Source organism: Urocitellus parryii, chromosome 10 (assembly GCF_045843805.1).
Source record: "Urocitellus parryii isolate mUroPar1 chromosome 10, mUroPar1.hap1, whole genome shotgun sequence".
Lineage (NCBI taxonomy): Eukaryota > Metazoa > Chordata > Mammalia > Rodentia > Sciuridae > Urocitellus > Urocitellus parryii.
In genome coordinates this window covers 105,227,933-105,246,762 of record NC_135540.1, presented here as the reverse complement: position 1 = coordinate 105,246,762, position 18,830 = coordinate 105,227,933, and the positions used below count along the sequence as shown (strand labels likewise).

Here is an 18,830-nt window from a genome sequence, read left to right as displayed (position 1 = left end):
ATCACTTAATGTGACTCACTTTAATTGGTCTTCTAAACACCTAGCTAAGAATGCAAAAGAAATAACATGCTCACTGGGAGCTTTGGGTAAGAAAGATAAAAAGACAATTCTGAGCTATGTCCAGGTGCTTCAGAAGAACAGAAGAAAAGAGGGTCCAGGACTAGATGCTGGAGTTTGGTCAAAGACAGTTTCAAATATGTTGTAGTTTTGGATTGAGTACTATTGACCTAGAGCAAGCCAAAGCAAATATTCACAGTGAAACATCAGGAATGCAGCTAAAGGGTATAATTGTGAGGCCAAATACCATGAAATTTCAAACAGTCTGAATACATATATAATGTTATATAATGTAGTAGTGTCTGAACTCATGCATCTGTAGGTCCAACTGTACATATTGTTACTTAAAATCATTTTGCAGCCAGTGACTGAAATGGAAAAGATTTTTGAAATTCTATACTTAATATCATCAACTATGAAACTTATCTTATGTTAAAATATTTTTATTTTATTTTGAAAAATTACTATTGACAGAAGTCAAAGTCTTATATGGCTGGACTATGTCTACTAATATAGAAGTTCTCTGTAAATAACACTGAAAACACAATCATAGGGAAAGGTGTGGTTCTTCTTGATTTGAAAGTATTCAATTACAAAACTAACTTTTCTAATAAGAAAAAGAAATAATTGTTTATGATTATTTAAGGTTTTATTAAACGTATTTTGTGGATTTTAGGCTCAAATTACAAGTTTATATTTTAAATGACTGAAATCTGGTCATTAAAGAGTCTTAATAAAGCATCTGATGATGATTTTAGATAGGTAAGGTGACTTCTTGCCCATCTATGTACTAAAATACAACAGGATTTGCAAAGTACTTTATTTGAGGGAAAAAAAAAAGTTTCTATACAGGAATAGTGACTGCCTATAAAATGCAGGTGATGTATTTTAAAAGACCCCAAGTTGTTGTGTCACTTAACCTATATAAAAATCTTTACATTGGATTTTCTGCCAATATCTTTTCCTGGCCAGTTTAGAAAGTATCTTTGATTCATATCTCACAAACTTTAAATCAGAAAACAGGAGCTGATGAAAAAAATTGCCATTTTAAATATTTTCTTGGACTAATATTCATATGACATGGGCATCTCTGACATTTCTGATTAACAGTAACATGGGTACTTAAATTCATGATTCATGAAAAAATAATATACTGGAGAATCCTTATGAAAATCCAAGCATGAAATTCTAACAGCTCAAAGTGGCTTATGGTAATGCAATATATTAAACATTTATGGTTCTTTTCTACACACACATTGGAAGTGTAATGCATATTCTCAGGGAATCTTTACAGCAACTGACTTACCTTTCAATAAAACAGGAAAAGCTTTTTGAAATTCTATACTTAATATCATCAACTATGAAACTTATCTTATATTAAAATATTCTTACAGGAATATAATTTTGAAAAATTATTATTGACAGAAGACTAATAATGGGAAGAAAAATATATCTAAATAAGTAAGTTCTTTTCATAATGCTGATTTCTACAGCATTATATGGATTTACACAATTTTAAACAGGGAACTCTGTGTTGCATAGTCTACACAGTCATTACATTTTTTTTGCTCTTTCTGAATCCTGAGGCAGATTTAGTATTATATGGAGATACAGTATTTTCCACACTGAAACCAGACAAATACTGGAGTTTTTAAATAGCGTTACTTTTAATTGCACTACTTTAAAGTGGCAGGACACACTTCAGACACAAGTTAAATAAAAGTGGAAGTATTTGAATTCTTTGTACTTTGAGCTCTTCACAGGAAAAGTATTCTATAAATTCAAGTTGTTAAATTATGTGGGGGACAAGGCAAACAGATCATTCTCTGACAAAAAAAAAAAAATAATCCTAGCTTTTAAGATAATTCCTAATGTCCAGTATAGTATATAGGATGCAAGATACTGGCATTTAACTATTCAAATTTATGTAGAAGTACAGTACTTTGGAGAAGTACAAAGAAATACCTTTTTTAAAAAAATACAGGTATATAAATTAATGAAACCAGTATTTAAAAGATTTAATACAAGGAAAAAAGGTATTATATAGTGGTACCAATTCTTAATACAAATTATTAAGCATAGTTTATATAATTTCAAAAGTTATTCACATTATTGCTCGATACCACAGTTGCATGGAACAAACTCTTGACACACATTAAAACTTGTATAATTTCAGGCTTATAAAAACAAAAATTTACACATAGGCCATATAGATATCTAAAAAGTTTTTAAATGCATGGAGGTTATCTATAATCAAAAAGAAAAAAAGTATGTATGTGTATAGTATATATTTAAAAATAATAAACTAATGATTCATGTCACAGTCACTCTCAATCAAAAAAAGTAACATAACTGACTGAAAGTGAATGCACAGATAAAAACAGTACTAAATATGTCCTCCATTCCCCTTAGTAGGAACTTGTTCTAAATACCATTGGGGTATTAAATAATAGCTTACTTTTAATCTAGAACTTTTGTTTTCTTTTCGAAACTCTTTAGAAACATATCCATTCTACAACTACATTTGATTGGGAGGAATATTTTTTCTTAGAAATGTTTAAAGGAGTACTGCCATAGTTTTGAATATAAGATATGGTGAACAATAAAAATAACCCAAGTAAGGCCATTATTAATATCATCTTGACCAAAAATATATGCAGATTGTGATGCTACTATATTTTGTGATCCTGAGCTCTAGTAACCATTAGATGCATGCATACCATTCATTGATTTGCCTATTCTAATAAAAATAATTTAATTCTGCCTTACTACCTTTTAAGACAGAAATATTTTCAAAACTTTTTGATAGGTCTTCATAATGTTAACAGATAGATCTGCTGTAAAAAGAATATTTAGGAATTATATGACAAAGGGTATGTTATGTTCCAAAGGCTATTAAAGAAAACTTATTATTTTAAAGTAATTTCTATATTAAATTTTAAAAAGGAAGAAAAAATAATACAAAGAGTGTGCTTGCTAGAATAGATAAGTAGCGTCTTACAGAGGTGTTTTTCTATGTTAAGAAATTTATAAATAAAGAATTGTGTGTACCTTGGTGATAAAATAAAAAAGGCTGGCCACTTTGTATGCTAAGTTCAAATGTATTTTTTTGAGAATACAAAAAGTAATCCTTGAAAATCAGAATACATAACAGAATAAAGCACAATAACTTAAGTATTAAACATCTGTATGAAATAACTTGCAAAGTTTGACAAATATGCACACACAGAACATGCGGTTATTTAAAAAAAAAAAAAAAAACGAAAACAAACAACAACAACAACAAAAAAAAAACACCACACAATTCTGTAGAACCAATGTTATGTCACCACCAGGAGAGCACCAAGCAAGGCACCATTGGAAAGACAACATACTTGGAAAGTCTCTATAAATAAAGTAAATGCTAATCTGGTCGAAAAATTGGTGTCTTTGGTAAAAATTCTATGAGGATGACCTGTAAAGGAAGAAGAGAAAGTTTTAAAAGGACTAAAACAGTTTTTTATCTTAAAACTTCACTTTCATCACTTAAAATTTTTTGAAAATCCATTCACATATCAAAACTACAAATTTTCTTAAAGCAGACATTTATTTGACACCCCAGAACCTCATCATTGAGAATTTTTCTGAATTTCAGTTCTATGAAGAGGCAGTAAAATAAGTCTGAGAAGGTAAGTAGACGTGGTTGATACAGACAGTGCCCCTGACAAACTGGAGGAATGCACACACTTGCATGCATATTATGAATGAATGAAAAGACTGAGAATTGCAGATGAAGTGTTATAGTCTATTTAATTCCAGCAATTTATGAGGTATTAGCACTGCTGTTTACAAATGAGAAAATTGATAATCTTACAAGTTGTAACATTATGGACTATGGAGTAACTATTTGAATAAAAAGTTGTTTTAACTCCAAAGCCTTGTCCTTTCTATTGTATTATGTGACTATAGTTGACCCAATATTTTCCTTCAGGCTTCTTCCCTTTTTCAGCCCAATTCTGTAAGTTTTAGATGTTCTCATTTTACCACAGGATACTGGTCTTTCTACTTCTTTTAATTTTTTAAAGACTTTTTCTTCTTGAGTTAGCAAAATTAATTAAAATTTGGAGCTGGGGATATAGTTCAGTTGGTAGAGTGCTTGCCTTGCATGCATAAGGCACGGGGTTCAATCCCCAGTACCATCAAAGGGGAAAAATAAAAAAGATTAAAATGTGTTTGTTTCAAAGGAACTTTTAATAGGAAACTAAAAGAAAAAACCAAAAGCAAAAAACAACAATACAAAAACATACAAGTTGATGACAGCTAATTTTTATTCTGAACTTGAGTCATCTTAAATTTTAATTTAACTCTCTCCCTTGCTCCATCTCTGTATGGACTATTGCTGACTGAAAAGGCATTTAATCTGAACAATTTCCAAGTTTGGTGAGCATGTCAATTATTTTTTTCAGAAATTATTTTTTTTGTGTGTGTCTTGATATGATCTCCAAATCTGAACACATTTACATGTTAATCCATTTGAACTAGGAAACTTTGTATTCCCTTGAGTTCTACTGGTTTCTTTTCCAGGGTCTCCCTAAATTGCCCAGACTGGACTAAAACCTGGGATCCTCCTGCCTCAGCTTTGAACAGCTGAGATTATAGCTGAACGAATCACAACCCACTGAATTACCATTAGTTTTTAAAAAACATGTCCTACAAAACTCTTTTCCTTCAACAAGCTCTCATAAAAATTGGGTACTTGTTTCTTCTAAATCATATCCCTCTATTGTATCTGAATAAAGAAAAATTAGTATAAAGTTGGTATTTTTTCTAGATTATCTCCGAAATTCAAAATACAATCAGGAAGAATTATTTTTCTTTTTAACTAATAAATGACATTTCTGTAAGTTATAGAAAAGCTGAGGGAAGGAAGGCTACGTGACAAGAAAGGCTTGAGTTCCTTAGGTAAGGGGGCATTCACTCTCTTCTTACTGGATTATATGCTATTTTAACTTAAGGGACATTTTTTTTAATATTTATTTTTTAGTTTTTTTTTTTTTTCCCGGTGGACACAACATCTTTGTATGTGGTGCTGAGGATCAAACCTGGGCCGCACGCATGCCAGGCGAGCGCGCTACCGCTTGAGCCACATCCCCAGCCCCCTTAGGGACTTTTTGAAGCTATGTTATTTTTGCTTTTAGCTATCAAAATCACATTCTTTGTTAGCAATTTTTAAAATTTTTTTTTTGTTTTACTACTCTTCTAGGTATCCTCTATGATAATATAATACAATCATTTTAGAAATGCTTAATTATCTAAAAATTCAAGGTAAACTATTTTCCAAACAAAGCATAAAGTTCAGAATGTTTTAGAAGTTACTAAATTATTTTAATTTTGGTTAATAAAAAAAAAGTCATGAAATCTTTTTTAAAAATTCATATACCCTACTTGAAAATTACAGCATTGGAAATAATTTTTTTTTTTTTTCTTAGTGCTGGGGATCAAACAAAGGCCTTGAGCATTTAGGTAAGTGCTCTTATCACTGATTTATATTCCAAACTCAGGTATAATTTAGATGTTTTCTTTTTCAAAGTAAATTTAGAAATGTACAAAAATAATTAATGCCTCCAACTTAAGCTTATTTGTTTGGATTTACAGATGTAGCAAATATTTCTTACAAAATCCCTTAAATCTCCTAAATATCTATTCCTCCCCACAAAATGTGTACACAAAACCCTCTTACTATCTATAATAAAAAAATATGACTAATATTTTCATAGGTCAACCTTAAAACAAGTTACTCAAATGTGCTTTTCTTATGATTATAAAGAAGTATCAAGTGTCTTTCTCATCATCATAAATTAACATGTTTGATATAATAGATAAAGAAAATCTACATTATTCTGTTCATTGAATAGAGCTAGTTTATGGAAAAAAAAAAGACACTTAAAAATATCTTTTTTGTTCAAGGCTAGAAATGGGATTTGACGACATGTTAATGAAAGAACCGGAAAATGCTAATAGAGAAAAATGATTTTATGATAATTTCCAACTATTTAAACACTATTTTAATCAATCTTTTATACACACATACAATCTATGATGGTTATATTGTTTCAAAGAAAAGACAAAATTCATCAGAAATGTTATAACAGGTACTTCACAAAGGCTGTGGTTTTAATTTTCAACAATTAACTCTTCCTTAGATCTTTTTCTTTTAATGTAATAACCTTTCCATATTTAAAACAAAACACTCAAGTTCAGGAAGAAAATAAAGATTCATAATTTCCTATAGTTATTTTCAACTTTTCAAAAGGAAAACAATTGTCCAAGTAAATCAAGGAGTCATTTTAAAGTTCTAAAATAAATTGTATATACATTCAAAATTAACTATCTTTTAAAGAAAAAACACAGAATGATCAGCATCTCCTTTCCTGCTTACTTTTAAGATAATTTTCACAAAGCAATATTCTAATAACACTTTGAAAGATTCTCTAAAGGCCACTGAGGTATACTGGCAGTTAAAGTCTATAAAGGCTAAAGGTTTCTTAAGCTCCAATGACTTGGCTGAAAGGTTTTCTTCCATACTTGGAAACTTGATTAGCATTATATAAAAAAGCCATATCTGACTTGCTGCGTAACCAAAGTTGTGGTTATTCTTTATACAGCATTTAAAATTTCACACTCCATCAACACATGTTCAGGCTATTTTATCTTGGCAATTAATTTATTATTTTTCAGAACACAGTGAAGCCTTGTTTTCAAGTCATTCATAACTTTATAAATCAGGCTTGCACATGAAACCCATGCATCTGTGAAGCGTAGAAAATCCTTGCACTCAGGAGATTAAGCTCCTGACACCTTTGCTGATTAATAATCATGGAAAGAATAAGATCAGAAGCAAAATAAATGATCATTTAATAGAGAAACTCACAAAACAGCCCTTTAACTTACATATTCCATCATGTTATTCGTTTCACATTTCCTTTTGCTCAGTCTCCAGTGCAAGCACAGCTAGACAAGTAGGAGAGTAAAAGAAGAAAAATGAGCTCTATTTTATTGCAGCACACAGACTAACCCATTTGTCCACCTTTCATATTTTTAGTTCAACAAAAGCATCTGTTTCCATACTGTGCAATTCAGACCCCAACAGTACGAAGCTGCTCCCTGTGGTACTCACCTTGTGGTATAACCTATTGTTTTCCCATTCTAATAACTTCTCAATCGATCTTCGTGTCTGGAAGACAAATGAGGAAAAAGTTTACTCTTGACTGGTTTCAGAAAAACTTTGTTTTGCAGCTGCTTTTTGTGTGAAAAGGGGAGAAGAACATGACAGTGACTGAGTATAAGATGGCGTATACCACTATCAATGTTCTAGCATGAAATAGAAACCTGAACAGAAACAGTACTTTTTAAATGAACATACACTTTGGTTTATTTGCATATGTATTTTTTAACTGTTTCAAATTTACTAGCTTCTGATTTCAAAGTATCAACGTCTAAAATATTATTTATCTGCCAAATGATATATGTTTAAGTTCTAAGTTCTTCCAAAAATACTTTTGTAATATTTACATAGTTACAAAGGCCCTTAATACTTTAAAACAAGGATAATTTAAATATTAACTAACAAAATGCAAAAGCCCTTTAGGGTAAATCTTAAAATGAAATAACTGAACATTTTTAAAGAAAAAAACCCACCAAACTATAAAATTCAAACTAATTTTAACATCATACTTTAAAATAATGTCTACATTTTTAAAAAATATTAATTATTCCAGTTAGAGTTTCTAAACAAAGTCAAAATTTTGTTCAAACCAATATAAAAGTAGTGTCTGGTAGTCAAACCAAATTCTTAATACATGGTACTCTTTAAAGAATCAACTGAGAAATTCACTTCACTTGATTGTTCCAGTATATATATGCAGCAGGAAATGTTTCTTGTTTGGAAGGATGAATAAAGGAGAGTATAATTCATGATGCCAGGTGTTAAGATGAGACTGACACAGCTGCAGGTGCAAAAGTGATAGTATTGCCACAAGGATCAACTGCAACTTGGTGCAGCTGCAGTTTTCTTGAGAAAGAAGGAAAAAAGCATCTACCGCTATTAATATGGTACAACTGTAAATAAATACTAATAATCAAATATGTAATGCCTGTCAAACAATGATGAGCTAGATGAAAATTTTTAGGATCAAGTTGATTTTGAATTTTAATGTTACATAGTAAAAGATTAATATTTATTTAAATATTTATTGTAATCTAGTTCTAATATTACCTTTTAGCATGTTGAACATGCTAAAAACATACCAAAATCACGTAAGTGCCAATTATAATTCATAGCTACCAACGAATTACCACTACTGTCTTAAATTTTCCAAGCTTAGGCCATAGAAATCAGAAAATCAACTACCTTTCTGGGTGATAATACACCAATGACTAATTTATTACATTACTTTTTTTGAACAGTCTTTTTGGCAAGAATTTTAAAGAAAAAAAAAGTGCCCTTGTTAACAATGATCAGCAGACCTCACTTGTTTCTTTGTAAAGATAGCCTTTTAGAGGCAGCTCTCCTTTTAAATGAAAATAGGGCAGCAGTTATGGTCACACTTTTTGTTAATTTAGTTGCCAGTCAGCCCCAAATCAAAAGAAAATAAGGCTGCAGAGTGTAATTAACATTCAGTTCAGTCGTTTTGTCCCTTGTCTAGCCCCCAAGCTTTGTTAAAATTGCCATCTGAATGCTGAAGGCTGTAGGGAAATCGATTTGATTCTAATCGCACCATGAAAAGAACATGATCTAACTGCTTTCAGCCCTCCGTAAATCTGTACTAGGTCTTTAGCACAATGCAACTTCCAATTTAAAAAGCACTGAATGTCTCGTCAATGACTTTGTGAAGAAAAAAGAACAAGGAGCAGACATAAAAATTCCAATAGTTGTTTAAGCATTAAAGTTCATTTGCATCACAGCGAACCTGAAAAGGGCTGACCTCTCAAACCGCCTCTCAGGTCTATGAAGTTGTAGCCTTGACAAGCTCACATTGACAGAGCTCATTGACTCTGAAAGGCTACTCTATCAATGGTGAAAAATGGCAATAGGTTCTACTATGAGCAGGCATCTGCCTGCCCACCCGCTGCTAAACCAATGGTAAAACCGATTCAAAACCTGAATCTACCTTGTAATCTTCCTTTCTAGGACCTTTTAATAATAGATTAAGATTACTATACAATTTGAGGTTTTACTTTTACTGATGGTTTAAAGGTTGGAGGGGGTGTTGAAAGAAACAGGGTAGGGAGAGAGAACTAGCTTTCCAAGTCTATTGTTTTATATTAACACACAAAAATAGAATCCAAAAGCTTAACACTGCACTTTGCAAATATTTATTACTTAAAGAAAATAATATTGTTAGCATCATCTTATTGCATCAGAAATTTAAATCCATGAAAATCTACATTATGAAAATGGAATTCTTTATGATGCATATATATATATATATATACATACACATATACAAACACAATTTAAAACTTTAAAATATTTCCTTTACATAACTTACATCAACTACCAGTATTTGAATAAAAAATAATTACATAATTACAAAGTATGAACCTAAAATTCCAAAATACTTATGTAGGAATTCTGAATTTATTCTTTGCCTCTAATTGAGAGTTTAACGATAGGGTTTGTTATAGTAATTGTGTCTTAAAATATTTAAGAATTCTAAACCAAACAAACCCTGCTATGCTACATTCTGAATAAGCATCTAAATATACAATATTTCTACACACTTGACAGTCTGAAGTAAAAGCTGTGAATTAGCACCATCTAATCTTGCTATAAGACTTCTTTCCTGCTTGACAGGTGAAAAAAAAAGGCACTTGCACGTGCAGCTTAATTAATCATTGCACTTGACATCTCAATGATTTACAGTGAGGAGCAGGTGAGAACATACAAAACCAGAAAGAACCCTTGATTTGAGTGGAACATTTCTTGCACACTAAGGTGACAAGTATGTAGATTCTAGCAGAGATTAAAAAATAAAAAAAAAGAAAGAAAAGAAACTGTGCCACAAATTATTTGTTAGTAGCAACAAAAGCTCAAATTAAACGGAAAAAAAAAAAGCTGTAACTACTGAGAATGTTTAATACTCTGCAATTAATTTTAGTTAACAAAATCAAAATATATTTTCAAGATTAAATTCAATACCAATTTGACAGATCATGAAAAAAATGACACTTAAGCATTTATAAAAGCAATTTCAAAGCTTTCAAACTTCAATTGCAGTCATTTAGAAATAAAAGTTAAGAGTTTATGTCCACAGGACTATCAGAGATCTATTTCTAATTTCTATTTCTAATTGCCAAACTCTACCGTAACTAACTGGACAAGCAAACTTAATCATATAAAAACTGTCCTGGAATTTAAATGTCTATATTGACCTCCAAGTTTCAAAATAAAACAAATTAAACCATTAGAAAAAAATATGTAGAGGCCTGCCACAAAAAATACCAATAAAACATTATCTTTCTAGGCTAGCTTTTAAAAATAAGTCATCTTAATTTTCTTTAAAGAATTTAGTGCTTGTGAAAAGCCCCGAATTGATAGTCATGGGAACTAAGGATCTTCTATTTAGCTGAAAGAACAGGGGAAAGGGCAGTGCAGGCTTCAGTACAAGGTTCCCTACAGTGGGCCTTAATCCTTTTCAGTGCCTACACCCTGGGGGTGAGAGGACAGGTTAGTGGTTCTTTACCAAGGAATCCTCAGTCCTTCTGCTTAAGATGATCAATAAGAAATCTAATTTTATGATGGATTCTTTAATTAAAAATACCAGGACCACCAACTTACACCACGTAAGCAAAACAACTTTTTGTGAGAATGTCATGTCACTAACCTGGAAGAGGACAGCTTCAAGCATCTGGACTCCCACCCATCTCCCTTGAGAGTTCATTTTGAAGGCCCTCCCTTTTAAAACAGTAACAACATATTTCTTCATTTCAACATCTTGGTGGTTTTATTTTCCTTATTAGTGAGTTACTTCTAATATAGCCTCTTAAAATAACAAGAGATTAAAAAACATAATTCAATTAATAAATATACGTTAAATAGATTTAAATTGAGTAATAAGCAGTAGTACCATAAGGAGAAACATTTTGGCTTCTACTCTTGTTGTGCTTGGTTGCTTTGAAATGTTTGGTAAAACTGTGGGAATAAGCCAAAACATGAGAACTGCAAGAGAAGTCAAAGGATATGAACAATGCACAAAACAACTTACTTAGGTGACTAATCAACAAGGTTAGATATGACATACCCTGTAAGTTCCAAAAAAGAATATAAAGTAAGCTTACAATAGTTTAAAAAAAAAAAAGTATGAAACACTGTGAAAACCTAAATTACTGAAATAGAAAATCAGGATTTCCTAAAAAACCTCAAATTTGATTATAAAATATTTTTACAATTTCATTTAACTAACTTTTTCTCTATAGATAAAGTTCACTACTTACAGGTTTATTTGAATTGGATTTATTCATAACATCAGAGAATGTCAAAGCCAAATTTCAAACGTTCAATTTCTTATTTAAAACAAATTTTGAATTTTAAACTTCTAAAAGTATAATTCATTAAGCTTTAACTAAAATGCTTTAAATGTATTCATAATCTTATTTTTATCTTTTAAATGTTTTTCAAATAAGAATTACACATATTTAGACTTCACTACAAACTGAAATTGTTAAAATAAGTGAAACAATATTTTTAGTTATAAGTTATTAGAAGGAAAACATGATTTGGAATGGATTATTTTAACTTTGGAGAACTAAAGAGAAAATTACTTGATTTACTTCTGTTTGTTCTGGATTAATGTTAAATCTTATATTCCAATTATGTGCAGAAAATTCTATGTCGTATCTCAAAATTATGACATACGAAAAACTTGGATTACCAACCATATAACAAGAATATGTATGAATTGCTCAAAGGAATTTTTAACCAAATTCCCTTCCTCTACATAAAAGCTCCTTTTAAAAATTGTAATGTGAACACTGAATTTCAAATAATCTAGATATACTAAAATATCCACTAAAGTATCATTAGAATAAAGTTTTTAGTAATGTTTGTTAAAAAGTAGTATTGTTGGGGCTGGGGATGTAGTTCAGGGGTACAGCACTTGTGAAGCCTGAAGAAGTCCTGAGTTCCATCCCCATAATTGCAAAAAAGAAGAAGAAAAAGTACCTCTGTTAGAGATAAGCTAAACAACTGCTAACATTTGTGGATCAAAAATATCCTCGAGGCAGCACTGAGCCATCACTTATAGGTGCTAATCTTGAGTAATGTATGATTAAACTGAATTTCATCAAGAGTTTATGAGCTAGGCTAGTGAGTGGCTCATAACTTTTAAAATTACACCATTTTATAAATGATGAAAGTTAACAGACTCTTTCTCCAGAAAAAGAGGCACATATACAGAAATACAAAATGTTGCACAAAATTTCAAGGGAGTGATCCATTAAATCCCAGTTACATTTAACAAAATACTAATAATGTTTCAGGAAACTAAAACTGAATTTCAACTGAAAGCAGAAAATTTAAAGAACTATTCATAAGACAAATTAATTTCACCAAATAAGTACTACTACAGGGACTTTTTGAAAAACTAAATATAATTTTTAAAGGATGAATCAGTGTTTAGGACCAAGAAGTAGAAAAGCAGTTTAAAAAAAAAAAATCAACTGTTCATTGATTAAAAGAGACAACTGGAGAAATAAGAATGGATGAATGGATTAAGATATATTGTTCATGGAACCTGAGATGGGGTCTGACCCATGCTAGTATATTCCTTTTGTTACCTTATTTATTAACCTGCACAACAAAACCTATAAGGTAGATTGTATTACTTTCATTTTACATGTAAGAACTGAACCTTAGAGAGGTCAAGAAACATTAAAGCTACATTAGGAAACAGAGGAGCTAGGATTTGAAAATTAATATGGCCTACAACCTCATACTTTTTCTGTGGTACCTATTAGAGAGCTATTGAGTTTGTAAAGAATGTGTCAGATTTAACAGATGATCTTGAGACAAATAATGTATCTATGGCATGCAAATTATTTAAGTCACCAACCAAATTATTACTTACTGACCCTAAAATTATGATTAATTAATATCCAAAAAAACAGAGAGTAAAGACAGATGGAAAAAAAACAGAGAATTTAAAAAGGGAAGTGTAATCTATAAAACATGAAATGGGCATCCTAGAATTAGAAAGCATAATATTTGATAGTAAAAAATCTCACTGGACTGGTTAACAACAGATTGGTGACAGGAAGACAAATCTTCCTATAAACTACCACATCAATAATACCATGCTACAGAACTGCAAGTCAGCCAGATTTGAGAAAAACACATTTTCTAAGAATTCTAACACATTTTTATGAAGTCCCATTGCCACCTCTGTAAATTTAAGGCTCAAACTTACACTTTTATCAGTATCCTCTTTATAATGAGAATTTAGAAACACGTTTTTACCCTAATTAAAAACAAGTTCTCAGTGCTGTTCACACCAATGATCTCAATTTATATAAGAACCAGTTTTCTACCTTTCAAGGCTAGAACAGTCTTTAAAATGAAATAGCAATAAATGTATTCCTCTAGTTGTAAGAAATCTTGTATGAGACCACTTTTGCAAAGTGAATGAAATAAGATTTCTTTACTGCAAGTGAAGAAGAGGCAAAAAAAAAAAAAAAAAAACCAAAAACAAAAAACTTCACAACCTAAAGTAGGGTTAGAGGAAAACCTGATTCTTCTTTTCATCTTTCCAACTTTGCATGGCACTTATTACATGTCATTTTTAATCACTCTGAGAGTAAATACATGTTTCAAAAAAAAGAATGCAACATTAGTGAAAAAAGAGCTTTATCGGAAATCATGAGTGTGTATTTGCTAGGGAGTAGGAAGCAAAAAATTTTTCAAAGACAGGTCTGTTCGTTTTCATTTATTTTTTATAAGACTTGAACAGTAAAAGCAATACATCAACTCTGAGATGTATAAAATCTTATTAAAATATACTTTTATCCCATATCCACTTTACCTGTTTTACAGTCTCTTTCCTTTATTGGTTGTAGCTTCAATAAATGCAAAAGATAGAAAAAAATTGTAACAGTAAAGCTGTGAAAAACTAAATAGAGCATTTATCATTGGAAAATGACAAAACAATGCTTATATGCTATTGCCATTTATCAACTAGATAAATTTAGGTAAATTATAACCTACTATTATGAACCTGAATTTTCTAACTTGAGAAATCTTTCAAATTGCTAAATTTCTCTAGTAAAAACTGAGAAACCTCAAACAGGTTACTTGATTTCTGAGTCTTAAAATAGGAATAATATGAATGTCTCTACTCCTGGAATTTGGGGAAGTATACAATACAAATAAATTGGTTAACTCAATCCCTGAGATACAGAAAACACTCAATGATTACTAGATGCTACCATGATATTTACCACATAGGATTTTTGTGAAAATTAAAGGAGAATATATATTTTCTGCCTTGTAAGCATATAATAATTATTCTCCTCTTCATTTGCTTCTTGAAGTCTATTATTCCACTGTATGTCAATACAGATTTTACTTTTTAAGCAACATATTTTAAGTTATACAAATATCAGGAATTTAGTGACTTGGAGTAACTGGTATTATAAGCCATTACACCTTAAATTATATTACATGTAAATGTCAAAAATCTAAAATTATGGGGCTGGGGATGTGGCTCAAGCGGTAGCGCGCTCGCCTGGCGTGCGTGCGGCCCGGGTTCGATCCTCAGCACCACATACAAAGGAAGATGTTGTGTCCGCCGAGAACTAAGAAAAAATAAATAAATGTTAAAATTCTCTCTCTCTCTCTCTGTCCCCCTCTCTCTCTCACTCTCTCTTTAAAAAAAAAAAATCTAAAATTATGTGTTAGATTTTCTTAAATGTAAAACTAAGATATTTCTAATTTAAATACACAAACTTAGAATTCAAGTTGTTGTTTTTTCCAGGTTTTCTTGTTGCAAATTTCTGAAAATTGTATTTCAAATTGCTAAATCTATCACTTTACCTTCAACTTTTAATGTATAAATGTATTGGAATGAACTTTTCCACTACAACAAAGACCAGGTGTTTCAGAACTTAATAAAAGCATGTAAAAGTCAAAAAAGAAGAGTAAAAGATTAAGATCATCAAAGCAAATTAAAATCCTTATAAATATATTTACTAAAATAAAGCAAACTGGGTAGCATTCTTTTAAAAAAAGGTTAGCACTATATCTTCAATCAATAATAACAGTGTATTACTAGAATATACTTCATTCATTATGCCTTGTTCATTAGAAATTTTTCAGGAGTCCTACTTCACTAAAATTTTGATAATATCCTTTCTTTTTTTTTTTTTGCTGTGGAATGTCATACTTTTTTTTTAAATTGGTTGTTCAAAACATTACATAGTTCTTTTTTTTTTTTTTTTTTTTTGACACCTTGAAGAATTTTTATTTCCCCCAGGTTTTTGGTTTGGGTTTGCATTTAGTATTCCCTATGGGGGAATGACATTGAACCCACATCATAATAAAGTGGCCAGATTTCACTTCAGCTAGTGAGACCAATAGAAGGCTTTGTAATTTGAATTCTACTTTTTCTTTTTTTTTTTTTTTATTGGTCGTTCATAACATTACATAGTTCTTAATACATCATATTACACAGTTTGATTCATGTGGATTATGAACTCCCCCTTTTACCCCATATACAAATTGCTGTATCATATCAGTTTCCCTTCCATTGCTTGACATATTGCCTTTTTAGTGTCTGATGTATTCTGCTGTCTGTCCTATTCTCTACTATCCCCCCGCCCCTCCCCTCCCCTCCCCTCCCCTTTTCTTTCTCTACCCCTTCTACTGTAAATCATTTCTTCCATTTGTATTATCTTGTCTTGCCCCTCCTTTCCTCTTATATGACATTTTGTATAACCCTGAGGATCGCCTTCCATTTCCATGCAATTTCCCTTCTCATTCCCTTTCCCTCCCACCTCTCATCCCTGTTTAATGTAAATCTTCTTCTCAAGCTCTTCGTCCCTACCCTGTCCTTGTTTACTCCCCTTATATCAAAGGAGTCATTTGGTATTTGTTTTTTAAAGATTGACTAGCTTCACTTAGCATAATCTGCTCTAATGCCATCCATTTTCCTCCAAATTCTATGATTTTGTCATTTTTTAATGCAGAATAATACTCCATAGTATATAAATGCCACATTTTTTTTATCCATTCATCTATTGAAGGGCATCTAGGCTGGTTCCACAGTCTTGCTATCGTGAATTGAGCTGCTATGAACATCGATGTAGCAGTGTCCCTGTAGCATGCTCTTGTTAGGGCTTTAGGGAATAGACCGAGAAGGGGAATAGCTGGGTCGAATGGTGGTTCCATTCCCAGCTTTCCGAGAAATCTCCATACTGCTTTCCAAATTGGCTGCACCAATTTGCAGTCCCACCAGCAATGAACAAGAGTGCCCTTTTCCCCACATCCTCTCCAGCACTTATTGTTGTTTGACTTCCTAATGGCTGCCAGTCTTACTGGAGTGAGATGGTATCTTAGGGTAGTTTTGATTTGCATTTCTCTGACTGCTAGTGATGGTGAGCATTTTTTCATGTACTTGTTGATTGATTGTATGTCCTCCTCTGAGAAGTGTCTGTTCAGGTCCTTGGCCCATTTATTGATTGGGTTATTTGTTATCTTATTGTCTAATTTTTTGAGTTCTTTGTATATTCTGGTTATTAGGGCTCTATCTGAAGTGTGTGGAGTAAAGATTTGTTCCCAGGATGTAGGCTCCCTGTTTATCTCTCTTATTGTTTCTTTTGCTGAGAAAAAACTTTTTAGTTTGAGTAAGTCCCATTTGTTGATTCTATTTGTTAACTCTAGCGCTATGGGTGTCCTATTGAGGAATTTGGAGCCCGACCCCACAGCATGTAGGTCGTAGCCAACTTTTTCTTCTATCAGATGCCATGTCTCTGATTTAATATCAAGCTCCTTGATCCATTTTGAGTTAACTTTTGTGCACGGCGAGAGATAGGGATTCAGATTCATTTTGGTGCAAATGGATTTCCAGTTTTCCCAGCACCATTTGTTGAAGATGCTATCTTTCCTCCATTTCATGCTTTTAGCCCCTTTATCAAAAATAAGATAGTTGTAGTTTTGTGGATTGGTTACTGTGTCCTCAATTCTGTACCATTGGTCCACCCGCCTATTTTGGTACCAGTACCATGCTGTTTTTGTTACTATTGCTCTGTAGTATAGTTTGAAGTCTGGTATCGCTATACCGCCTGATTCACACTTCCTGCTTAGTATTGTTTTTGCTATTCTGGGTCTTTTATTATTCCACATGAATTTCATGATTCTTTTATCGATTTCTACAAGATATGCTGTTGGGATTTTGATTGGCATTGCATTGAACTTATATAGGACTTTTGGTAGTATCGCCATTTTGATGATGTTAGTTCTGCCTATCCATGAGCAGGGTATATTTTTCCATCTTCTAAGGTCTTCTTCTATGTCTTTCTTTAGGGTTCTGTAATTTTCATTGTATAAATCTTTCACCTCTTTTGTTAGGTTGATTCCCAAGTATTTTATTTTTTGGGGGGATATTGTGAATGGAGTAGTTGTCCTCATTTCCGTTTCAGAGGATTTGTCGCTCATATACAGGAACGCCTTTGATTTATGCGTGTTGATCTTATATCCTGCCACTTTGCTGAATTCATTTATTAGCTCTAATAGCTTCTTTGTAGACCCTTTTGGGTCTGCTAGGTATAGAATCATATCATCTGCAAATAGTGATAATTTAAGCTCTTCTTTTCCTATTTTTATGCCTTTAATTTCTTTCGTCTGCCTTATTGCTCTGGCCAGTGTTTCGAGGACTATGTTGAACAGAAGTGGTGAGAGAGGGCATCCCTGTCTTGTACCAGATCTTAGAGGGAATGCCTTCAATTTTTCTCCATTCAGAATGATGCTGGCCTGTGGCTTATCATAGATTGCTTTTACAATGTTGAGGTATGATCCAGTTATCCCTAATATTTCTAGAGTTTTGAACATAAAGGGATGCTGTACTTTGTCGAAAGCTTTTTCTGCATCTATCGAGATGATCATATGGTTCTTATTTTTAAGTCTATTGATGTGGTGGATAACATTTATTGATTTCCGTATATTGAACCAACCTTGCATACCAGGGATGAATCCTACTTGATCATGGTGTATAATTTTTTTGATATGTATTTGAATCCGATTCACCAGAATTTTATTGAGGATTTTTGCATCAAGGTTCATTAGAGATATTGGTCTGTAGTTTTCTTTCTTTGAAGTGTCTTTGTCTGGTTTCGGAATCAGGGTGATGTTGGCCTCGTAGAATGAATTTGGAAGTTCTCCCTCTTTTTCTATTTCCTGAAATAGCTTGAAAAGTATTGGTGTTAGTTCCTCTTTAAAGGTTCTGTAAAACTCTGCTGTATACCCATCCGGTCCTGGGCTTTTCTTAGTTGGTAGTCTTTTGATGGTTTCTTCTATTTCCTCTATTGTTATTGGTCTGTTTAGGTTGTCTATATCCTCCTGGCTCAATCTGGGCAGATCATAAGACTCAAGGAATTTATCTATGCCTTCACTATCTTCTATTTTATTGGAGTATAAGGATTCAAAGTAATTTCTGATTATCTTCTGTTTTTCTGTAGTGTCTGTTGTGATATTGCCTTTTTCATCCCGTATGCTAGTAATTTGGGTTCTCTCTCTTCTTCTCTTC

At 31.9% G+C, this 18,830-nt stretch overlaps 1 protein-coding gene across 1 annotated transcript in view; it reads right to left on the bottom strand.

The window, feature by feature from the left end:
• Nucleotides 1-534: 534 nt before the first annotated feature.
• Nucleotides 535-18,830, bottom strand: part of Chic2 (cysteine rich hydrophobic domain 2) — a 49,646-nt gene continuing 31,350 nt past the window's right edge. The window contains exons 4-6 of the mRNA XM_026385571.2: nt 7,214-7,270; nt 6,988-7,047; nt 535-3,511 (exon numbers count right to left, since the gene is read on the bottom strand). Of these exons, the coding sequence (XP_026241356.1) occupies nt 3,461-3,511; nt 6,988-7,047; nt 7,214-7,270 (168 nt within the window). The 3' untranslated portion in view covers nt 535-3,460. The remainder of the gene's footprint in view (nt 3,512-6,987; nt 7,048-7,213; nt 7,271-18,830) is intronic.